Source organism: Drosophila virilis, chromosome 2 (assembly GCF_030788295.1).
Source record: "Drosophila virilis strain 15010-1051.87 chromosome 2, Dvir_AGI_RSII-ME, whole genome shotgun sequence".
NCBI lineage: Eukaryota > Metazoa > Arthropoda > Insecta > Diptera > Drosophilidae > Drosophila > Drosophila virilis.
This window is the reverse complement of record NC_091544.1, coordinates 21649720-21660750: the sequence shown is the minus strand read 5'-3', so window position 1 is coordinate 21660750 and position 11031 is coordinate 21649720. Positions and strand designations below refer to the sequence as shown.

Below are 11031 nucleotides of genomic sequence, written 5' to 3'. Positions count from 1 at the left end.
GATCGGTTAAAAAAAAACCAAAGTTATATGCAACTGCGCAATCGAATAGAGCAGCATCTTTAAGAATTTCTGTATTCATGATCCAATGCAGATGTAGGTGCTCCTAGTAACTGCGCGGATCGAGTTTGTTTCCGATAATCGATAACTTACTCCGTTTCCAAGTAATCGATAAAAATCGATATCGATATACTGTTTTTTGGGCAATTTTGGTAAATAATAAAAGCTAGAGTCCCAAAACTTGACATATAGCTTCTAAAATAGAATACATATATGCATTTGATGTAATATAAACACTGTATTTATATTGTCTATGGTTCAGGGTATCCCCTAGTCGGGAGTTCCGACTAGAACCTCTTACTTGTTTTAAATAGTTTCAGGTCTTTGCTTTGTGTGTACTTTGAATTTGTTTTTAATAGTACCTAAATAGATACCAAAACTCTGTTCAAAAATATATATATACACAGTGATTGAAAACTAGAATAAAAGTTATGAAATATTATATTTTGCTATTACATTATTACTGAGAATTTTGTAATTGTATTTGTTCGCGGTCCAATCCTAAATAACTTTTATTGCTAATAATTTTGTTGAGTAAACACGCAATTTGCGACCACGGTGCAGTAAACATCTTCGTTAATAGCCGAAGGCGAAGCTGCTGTAAAGATCGTCTAAACGTAGCCGATGTGGGCAGCACAGCTCGAGCCCGAGTCGGAGCCACAGTAAGAGCTACAGTTACAGAAAAAGCCAGAGCCAGGGCCCAGAGAGTTGGGCAGTCAACAAAGCGTTAACATTGCAGCTACAATTTTATTTTCATTTTCAATGTTTGGGATTCGGGTTATTAGCGTCGAGTATGCCACCGTTTAAGCGGGGTGGCCCTTCACCAAATGTTTATTTGTCTAATTTATTGGATCACCCCACAGTTGGCTAAATAGAGCGATCGAGAAGAGCAGCAGCAGTAGCAGAAACCGCAGCTCGAGATCTAAGTCAGATTAGGCGGGGGATTACGAAAGGCAGCAACTATCTATTGCTAGCTGCAAGCAACGTCTTGAGCGTTGGCGTCGTCTATGTCGACGTCGACGTCGACGTCTTCAGTTTTCAGTGAGTTTTGTAAGTTGAGATTTCCATTTTCAATTCATGCCGTTTATTTACTTGTTTTGCCGCCTTTCAAAGCCCTTTGTCGTGCAGCGAAAAGCCAAAGAAAAAATTGAGAACTGCAATGGTTGATGCCATATAGATGTGGACTGGGGTGGGGGGATCAACTGGGGTTGCTTTGCTGGTTGTTTGCTTGTTTGGTGTTGCCTCATTGCATTTCTAGGTTCATATATTCATATGGCAGCATTAGCGGCAGCAGCAGCAGCAGCAGCAGCATTTATTATTTGGGTTTCTGTGCTCGGGTCGTGACGCTGCGGCTGGGCAGGAAGTTGTGAATACTCTGTCGGGGTGTGAGGGGCGAGTAATCAAGAGATCAAAAAGAAAGAAATCACTGAAATTGAATGAAATAAATGCGTGTTGTTATTTAACAAACAAACGATACAACGATACGTATACATAACATAAAATTTTGTGACGTCCTGTGCTAGAAAAGCAGTTGATGTTAATGAAAATTGAACTAATTAAACACGTTAAACATTGGGTTGCTGTTTGATTTGCTGTGAGCGCATGGCCAACGAGTGTTGCTGGAAATCGGCCAAAATGCGGCTCTCTGGTATGTCCGTCTCCACACGACTGCCTACAATATCAATGTCATTCTCGTTCTTATCAAAGAAGATGTCAATTATGATGCGTACGCCTAGAGTTGCATATCGGTTGATGAAAAGACAGAAAATGCAGCTTATTCCGTGAATCTTGCATTCTTCATTGAGGTATATACGTACCCTGTTCGGTGCGTCTTATGGTTGTCTTGCTCTGATACGATTTCTCAACGGAATTACCACCCGCCGCATCCGCCTGTAGCGATTGTCGCAGCGAAGTCTGATCATCAGCTGTGGTCACACGAAAGTTGCCCGGTTTCTTATTGTGTTGACGGCTGGGAAGGGCTTGTTGATGAAAATGCCAAAGTAGAGTCGTGTGCATAATCGCATGCCTACCTGCTGCTGGACTGACCATCCATAGCTGGCATTTTAAGGCATATGCCGTCGCAGCATTCCTGCTCCTGTGGCTGTGTCGGCTCCATATCGCTTAGCTCCATTGGTGCGCCCTTCATGTTGCCACCGAAATATATGGATTTGGCATGAGCCAATTCCTGATTCTTTTGCGTGGCAAAATTATAAAGATTTATCATGTCGCGGACGCGTATAGGCGGCTCCTCCCGCACTGGAGCTAACGTTTCCGGCTGTGCACTCGGTTGGGCGACTTCGGAATAGCTGCTGCTGCAGTTTTCATCCTCATAGCTCTGATTGCAACTCGTGCCCGTCTTGATCTCGCTGCTATTCATATTAAATATAAAAGAAATTTGTTGAACTTTTTATGTTAAGTTTTTCTTTCAAATGTGAGAACTAAAACATCTACAACAAATCTAGATTGTGAGTGAATGCTATGCACAGATTTCTGCTAAATATACTTTTGTTCTCAATGGTTGCTGAGTTTCTATTACACTGGAATAAATTCGGTATTAGATATATTAGCATAACATGTGTGATCTGTGTGTGGTCCGTCTGAAAAATGCAGCAAATACATGAAATATTCATATTATCGAAATCATCTCTTTTCTAATTAGTTTTCAAGGAATTTCTATTTAAGCGGGAAGTATATGTTCATGGCTTATGTTGGGTAAGCCTGTTTATTTTTTCTCTGTCATGTTCATAGCTAATATCTGTACTATACTGAGTCCCACCCGCCGTCTACTGGCTGCTGTCAAGGTAGGTCATTCAAATATTATTCAGAAGCTACAATTTAAAGAAAACAAAAGAAAAATTCCATTGTAATGGGTAATTGTATTGGGTACTCTTGGTCGGGGGCCCATCTTCAGTTCGTTAACAATTACAAACAATAAACAAATGTAAATGTAATTCATATTTGAATTGATTTTACAGTTTGACCTTCGCTGTGGCAATCAAAAACGAGACTCGAAAACGAAATCGAACCGCATCGACTTTTGGTGGTTATTAGTGAAATTCGAAACGTACTGTGAATGCCGCAATGTGTTGAATTGTCTTAGCGCGGATTAAGTGGAACTGGATGCCTACATACTCATAAGTAGATAGAAGATATATCATATATGTGTTTGTGCGTACTCTTGTACGAGTTAATATCTTTTGAAATTGGGTGAGCAATGACTTGCAGCAGCCGCAGCTTCATCATCATCATCATCAGCAGCAGCAGCAGCAGCAGCCACAGCCTTAGCGCCAGCTCCATTTGGCACATGCTCCCAAAAAAAAGCCGCTGTTAAGGTCAACTTATTGCAAGCGACATGTGACGATTTCGTTTTGGGCAGCATCAGTTCAGATTTGCTATCCGACTCGCTTGAGCCAAGCCAAGGCTAGAAAACACACAAAATATTAATGAGTATTTGAGGATATATAACTTTCATCTGATTGTCAGAATCATTTCCTTAACATATTTATGCCGTACAAAAGCATATATGAACCCAAAACTATTTATAAGATGTAGTAGTTGGCACTAAAATCTGTGAGATAAAGAAATAGTTTTGAAGTTCTAAATTTGTATGTTAGACACTAAAGACTTTTGAAGTATCAAAAGTGAGTAGCTGTATCATTAAGATACAATTTATCATTGCGATACTAATTTCTATGGTTATTTCATGAAATAGAAGTATATTGAAAAAAAGATAAGTATCTTTGTACAAAATTATCTTTCAGATAAAAAGTATGTAAATTAAATAAACTTGTATCTAACAGACACAACGCATTTTGAAGTATAGTGAAATAAAGGTATGAAATATATGAAATATATGCTATGAAATAAAACAAGTAAGAGGTTCTAGTCGGGAGCTCTCGATTAGGGGATACCCTGAACCCTCTTCTTCCAACATCAAATGCATATATACATTCTATTTAAGAAGCTATATGTCAAGCTTGGGGACTCTAGCTCTTATTATTTACCAAAATTGCCAAAAAAACAGGATATCGATATCGATTTTTATCGCTTGCTTGGAAACGGAGTAAGTTATTGATTATTGGGAACAAACTCGATCTGCGCAGGCACTAGGAGCGCCTACATCTAAAATTTCAAGTCTATATCTCTTATATGTTCAGACACCCTTGCGTTCATACATACGGACGGACGGACGGCCGGACGGCCGGACGGACAGACAGACGGACATGACTAGATCGACTTGGCTATTGATGCTGATCAAGAATGTATATACTTTATGGGGTACATTTGGATTTTGCACAAATACAATATACCCTTATACCCATTTTTAATAGGTACAGGGTATAAAAAGATTAGTATCTACAATATATATGTGAAAATACCAAATATCCAGTTATTCGCTTCCATACAACAAATTTTTGACATATTCCTAATTAGCAGTTGGATAATAGTATTTCAAAAAAATCATGTGAATGCCAAATTTTGGTTCTTACATATCACGAGTTTGCTCTGCACTTGTTGGATGCGCATCTTTTGGCAATTAGCGGCGATGTCAACGGGTTCAATGGAAATCAAGAGAAGGTGTGGGGCCTACAGCTACAATACGAGAACGATTAAAAGTACGAATACGAAATACTCATTGAAACAGAATGTTGCTCCCAAGTTTTCGTATAGACCACATACCCAAACATGCCGGCGAGGTGTGTCATCGACATCTCTCAGTTCTTGTTGCTCTCACGGGGGCGGGTAGGGGTATTAAAGGCGTGTGATTCTATTGAAGGCCACAGTATGCACAGTAACAACAATAACAATAACAGTAACAGAAAAACAACAACAAAGAATGCTGAAGAAGTGTCTGCTTGACTAAAAGATACTCTCTAATAGCTAGACTACTCGTTCGCATATAAATTTCTTGTTTACAATGCGCTCTTTTGCGACAGGCCTGGGCCATAACTGCTTTAAACATAGAATGATTGCGCACTAAATGTTATGTTTTATGGATAGATAGATGAGTTGCGTTACTTAATAAAGCAAATAATGAAGAGGTATTGAGGTATTTGCTGCTGGATTTTACATATCTCAGCATTGGGTCATAATACCCATTTTGTTTTGGGAATTCCTTGATTGCGAAGTATTAGAACAAAATACAATTGTTGCTTGCCATTTATGTTAGCTCATTTGTTCTGCTTCTTTCTCGTTCTTACCCAATGGGCAACATACATATGTTTAATTGCTAAATTGGTGCAATTCGGCATAATTCATGTTGATGGCTGAAGTCTTGTTTTTCTGTTTCGCAAGGTCTCATTGAAGTAGCCCAACAATAGCAACAACAACAATGAAAACACAGATTCACACGTTGATTAAAAATTATTTAAAGCGTCACAAAGCCGCGGGCCACAGCTGGTCATGAGCATGAAAAATGAAAGTACTTATAGAGTAGCTAAGAGATGGCCGCATTTAATTTCAATATTTTGCTTAGGTCCGACTCCCACATATCATTGATAACAGTTAACAGACAACAGTTAACAGTTACCAACTACCAGTTAGCAGTTAGCAGCAGTTAGCACACTCTCAATTATTGCGTATACGCCACCGACAAGCGACAAAGGGCAGGAATTGAATAGCGCACATAATGAATAACGACTAACGAATAACGTGTGTAATGAGGTGTGCACAATTGTCTGGTTATTACGACTATGTCTAGTTAATAGTAAAATAAGCCTACACTGAGAAAAATACGAAATTACCAAATTTAATTGATTTTAAATATAGGGTATAATAAGCTGTAGTATTTTAATTTGGAAAAGTTCTTAATGGTATCTTTTTTTACTAATAATTTACACTGATGAATATACTTTTGAAATGTAAACAAATTCTACAATAACCTGAAGATTTCTATGGCTACAATTTTTACTCTTATAATCAAATTTGCTTACCACTGATTTGAGTTGATTATATTTGCTCTTTAGTGTGTATAATTGGAATAATTAGTAAACTCTTGTCTTGACTGAGGGACCAAATAGGCCTTATACTGCCAATGCCAAAATTAGTATATCGTTTTAGTTTGATTTCAAGTACATTGATGATTTACTTTAGCTTGGCTTCAACATTTTTAATTCATTAAACTCAAATATATTATATATTATATTATATTTTTTGGAAATGCTTGACGATTTCTTCAAGTGTACAATTGTTAAATAGGTCTTACGCGCAGGGGAAGTCAAAAGTCAAATAAACATAGAGCTTGCTATGTAAACACCTTCGCCTTTGGCAGCTGCAAGTCGCTATTCAAGTCCAAGTTCGATGCGAGCGGCTTAGCCGCGCATCCGGTCACATCGCGAGCGACTTTAAGTGGCAATTTTTCTAACTGGGGTGCTACAAATTTGTCAAACCAACAACGCTGCAAGGTCAGCAGCGGCAGCAGCAGCAGCTGCTGAGCCGCTGAATAATGATCACTGGCAGCCTGCCCCATGCCCCATGCCCCACACCGTCGCATGCGGTCAGCTTTCGCATATATCATTGACCTTAAGTGATGATACGAAGCGACGTGCCGGGCAATATGAAGAGCACTGAATAAGCCAAGATTATCACCTTTGGATTCATTTATTGCACTTACTGACAATTTGTGAGCACTGCAGAAATCTTTAGCTCCAGTTGCCGCTCTATAGACCTACATAGACGTTGCGGCCGATGGCACAAAATGTGTACAACACGACTATTAAAGGTCAAGAAATGGAAAGCGAACAATGTTAAGTAAATCAAATGAATAAACAAATAAATAAAACAGGCCGCGCACTTTGTTAATTGTTGTATGCTATTAGAAAATGGTTCAAACGAAAGACTCAAGACACGAACTGCGCGCCAGACAATGGCACAGGGCAACAAAAAAGCTGAATGTTTGTCTACCCTCGAGTCAGGTATTATGGCTTTTGTCATCAGGTTTGCCACGCCAAATAAAATTAGACATCCTCCTAACAACAAATAAGTAAAATAAAACGAAACTCGCACACAATTATTTGGCTTTTATTATCTATGCATAGCATAACGAATAGCCATTGTCTTTCGTATAAATATTAAGGCGTAGTCTATGAAATAAGCTGATTTTTAGTCAATGTTAAATATTATGTATTGTTAATCAATATGTGTGTGCACATCTTGTGGGATTTGCGCACATGTTCTGAAATGACAAAAAGCCTGTTAGACCCATTGTCTGACCGGGTTTTTTTTTTTTTTGCCAATCAACTTGACCTTGGCCACTTGGCAATGAAGCCAGGAGCAAGTGTGCCGCTTGTTTTTTAGGCCCAGAAGGCATCATGTGTATGTATATGGGGCTACACGTCCCCAGCAAGTGGCTCGACTTCAGGCACCGCCACTTGAACAATGAAGCCATCAAACTAGACAATATCTGTTCAATGCTAATGTTGAACCCACAAAATATTTTGGCCGAATGATGTATTGCATATAGAAATTAGAGTACTTGATTAATTGCGCTGCTTTCATACATACGTCTATACACAAAAATATATGTACGCATTGTGAACTTGGATTAATGATGAGCGCCTCTTGCCTATAGCAAACATTTAGTGCTGAACAATATCTACAATATCTTAACCCACATATGATTGCTGCCTAGGTGCGCTTCCATTGTGGCGCCCATCGCTTGATTAAACCTTTATAAACAAGACTTCAAGCAGCGCCATCAATTGTGGTGCGTTTTTCTATTATCTGATGCGGTGGCGTTTAGGCGTTTACGAGAAAAAACATATAATATTTATGGTATATAGTATATTGTTAGGTGTCAATCAAGGCATCTTGTGTGTTGTCAATTAATGCAGCAAAGTCACCAATTAAGCTGCAGCATAATGCAGGCTGTTGCTTGTGGCTTGCGGTTGCATTGCCCATGAAAACAACAAACAAAATAGATAAAACTCTGCTGCAGCTGGGCTCGTTTTACGAAAAACATTATTTTCTGGCATATAAATCAGTTGCTGCAGCTGCTATGAAAAGACAAACATATTTTAGAAAGCTGCCAACATCCAATGAATGGTGCCAAAAAAGTTCATTTAAATGCGCGCGCCTGCGCGATATATCGATACACGTAAGCGATAAATTACTCGTAATGGCATTTTGCAGCGTTGCTAATCACGCAACAGTGTTAGGTAAGACCGCGAATTTATGCAGCCCTAGCGTGTATCTAGTTTCGTAACCGTGTAAGAAATATTTGCGGCAGATTTAAATTTATAAAATTACTAATTCTGTTTGAAGGAAAATCGAGAGTTCGAAGAAAGTACAGTTATTAAATGTTGCTGCATCCTCACAACGATAAACATATAAATTGTAAAGGGTATAGAAAAACAAAGAATGCGTTTAGTTATTTTCGATTGAATATTTTCTAGTTTTATTTCGCTCTGATTGTTTGGATATGCGCTTTACGAGTACATGAACTTGGATTTCCAATAGTTATTTGTTTTTTTTTTTAAGTTAATTGTTTAATATTTATTGAATTAAACTCGTAAATTACATTGACAGCTTGGGCGCGAGTTAAAATTATATTACAACTGCATTTGATAATATTAGTTTTGGAATAAAATTTCGATTAGCAAATATTATTGTTGCCTTAACTCACGGCCATCAAATTGAAATGTACAATTTAAGTATTTTGAATAATTGTTTTATTTATATATTATGTACGTATGTATAGTAAATGTTTTATGCGGGCGACTAGAAATTCAAGAAATCTTTTAACTATACAAACACGCTCTTGGATTACATGCTAAACGATAGGAATCATGAAAATTACATTTACTTGCATTCGTTTTTTTTTTACAACTATTTGAATTTAAAGTTAAATTAATTATTATTATTCATACAAGCATTTCGATATATGTATGTATTTAATTATGTTTAATCTTACGACTACCTAAGCAATTAATTGCAATTCTTTTTATGTGGTTTTTCATCATCTTCTGCTTCTTCTATTCAATGCCGTCTTACAAGTGCCTGAAAAATGTAACTAAAAATTTGGCGCAATTATCCGAAACCAAGAATTAGGTTTGGTTCATATGCTACAATTAGTCGATATTTGTATTTTTATATTAGAAATAAAAATCTTTGGTTGTAACTACAACTGAAGCTGAATAATATTAGTTTATGTACTTTGGGCAGGATTTGATGATATTCTTTTTTTGCCATAATTTCGTTCGATTTTGCAATAAACGGAAATAACGGGTATTACGGATACGGTTCAAATTGCCTGCCTAGTGTTAAATAAGTGTACAAATGTTAATATAAATTATCACAGTAAAATAAATAGAAATATGTTTTTCGTAAATATTGTTGTGTTGCTCAGGATTAACTTAACAGACGCCTCACTGAATTGGTTTAAAACATTTGCTTTTAAATAATACTATTATATTGAGATTATTTTCGACGTAGAGCCTTGCTATAAATGTATTCTTTTCATAATGTGCTTCTAAGCCATGTTTAATGGTCTGTATACAAAAGGACAATGCATGATTATGTAGAAAGTTAGACTAAAGTGGAGGTAGATAAATGTAGTTCTTGGGGACACCTATAAAGTTGGAATGGGTCTGGAAAGAGCTTAGGGACCGATAAATATCGTTTATTAAGGACCATAAAATCTGTTTCACCAGTCGCCCCTCGATGTTGTTTGATGGATGGACAGGTATATCCTGAATTCGCTATGCTTGAGACGAGTCTCTTGCTTAATCACAAATCTCGCCCAGTCAAGGAGCTTATTAAATTAAATGAGACTTTTTCATCAAATAAGCAGCGAACACAAAACTCTTTGCATTAATTAAATGATGGCCATCAGTACGATTTCTCGTTGCCTTCGAAAAGCAACGAGTTTCCATCCATAGTAGTGGCTGGCTCGTCCCATTTAGATCTTAGCGAGTAGCTCATTCTTGAACTTACAGATTCTTAGCTAACAAAGCAACGAGTGGCCGCAGGCTGCTTTTAAAAAGCAACGAGTGTCTGCTCGTAACGTTAACTTATTTATTTCGAATACATTCAAGCACGGCTCTTTCATTGAAGCTATTAAATTTATACCTATGAACTGCTCTGATGCATTTCTGTTCTTCTGGTGTGCTCTTATTGTTTGTGTTTTTGGGTGTTTGTGTTGAGATTATGGAAGATACGATAGTCATAGTCCACATTTTGGCAAAACTGTTTAACATGGTTTCTGTGTGTGTTTCTGTGTGTGTGTGTGTGTGTGTGTGTGCTCTACTGTTGCCTACTGATTCAGCAGCGTGTTGGTCACCTCCGAGAAGGAGAGCAGCGGACTGCCATCGATATAGGCACCAGACGGCGGCGGGGCATAGGCGAGAGCCGTGTGCGCCGTTATGTTGGCCGGATAGAGCAGATGCTGTGCGTGATGTTGTTGGTAATTTGGCTGATGTTGCTGCTGTTGCTGTTGCTGCTGATGTTGCTGCTGTTGCACCTTAGCTGATTTGCGTGCGCCACGTGCCGCGCTGCTCGAGGTGGAGCTGATGTGCGCCTCGCTGCTGCCGTTGCTGCTGCTGTTGAGCGCCTGCAGCGATTCATCCGCGCAAATGATGAGCGGCGGCGGCGGCGGCGCTGATGCTGTTGCCGCTGCTGAGGAGACAATTGCCAGCTGCTGATAGGGCGAGGAATCTGTTGAAGTAGCTCCACTCAGCAGGCTGCTCACAGCGGGCAGCGTGGGCGGTGTGCGGCAATGGGGCGGTGAGTCCAGCGGATGGTGGTGCAGCGTGTAGCCAACGAGCTGTTGTTGCTGTTGCTGCTGCAGATGTTGTTGTTGCTGCTGCTGCAGTTGGGTGTTGATTAGGATCTAAGTAGGGGGAGTAGCGTTTAGGTTTAGTTAGTCTGGCAGTAGCACTCAGTGGTGCGCTAGGTGTCTGAGGGTGTGTGTGTGTGTGTGTGTGTGTGTGTGTGTGTGTGTGTGTGTGTGTGGCTTGAGTGGTGCGTCTACGGTGC

The 11031-nt window shown here is 38.9% G+C and overlaps 2 protein-coding genes across 8 annotated transcripts in view; both read right to left on the bottom strand.

Moving 5' to 3' along the window:
* Nucleotides 1–1489: 1489 nt before the first annotated feature.
* Nucleotides 1490–2522, bottom strand: LOC6629505 (uncharacterized). The gene is made up of 3 exons (XM_002053131.4): nt 2088–2522; nt 1875–2026; nt 1490–1789 (listed from the first exon to the last, which is right to left on the bottom strand). The coding sequence occupies exons 1-3, from the start codon at nt 2432–2434 to the stop codon at nt 1623–1625; spliced, it is 666 nt and encodes a 221-aa protein (XP_002053167.1). The 5' UTR covers nt 2435–2522; the 3' UTR covers nt 1490–1622.
* Nucleotides 2523–8521: 5999 nt separating this feature from the next.
* ss (spineless) overlaps nt 8522–11031 on the bottom strand; it is a 108264-nt gene continuing 105754 nt past the window's right edge. For all 7 annotated transcript variants that reach the window (XM_070206924.1, XM_070206920.1, XM_070206925.1 and 4 more), the window contains one exon: nt 8522–10885. In XM_070206924.1, coding sequence (XP_070063025.1) covers nt 10310–10885 — 576 coding nt within the window. In that variant the 3' untranslated portion in view covers nt 8522–10309. The remainder of the gene's footprint in view (nt 10886–11031) is intronic.

Excerpts from the sequence above, each read along its gene's own strand:
- LOC6629505 (XM_002053131.4), bottom strand. The coding sequence starts at position 2,434 with ATGAATAGCAGCGAGATCAAGACGGGCACGAGTTGCAATCAGAGCTAT. Across the intron at positions 2,027-2,087 it reads GATGGTCAGTCCAGCAGCAG|CCGTCAACACAATAAGAAAC; the intron begins GTAGGCATGCGA and ends AGCCCTTCCCAG. Across the intron at positions 1,790-1,874 it reads CATAAGACGCACCGAACAGG|GCGTACGCATCATAATTGAC; the intron begins GTACGTATATAC and ends ATGCAACTCTAG.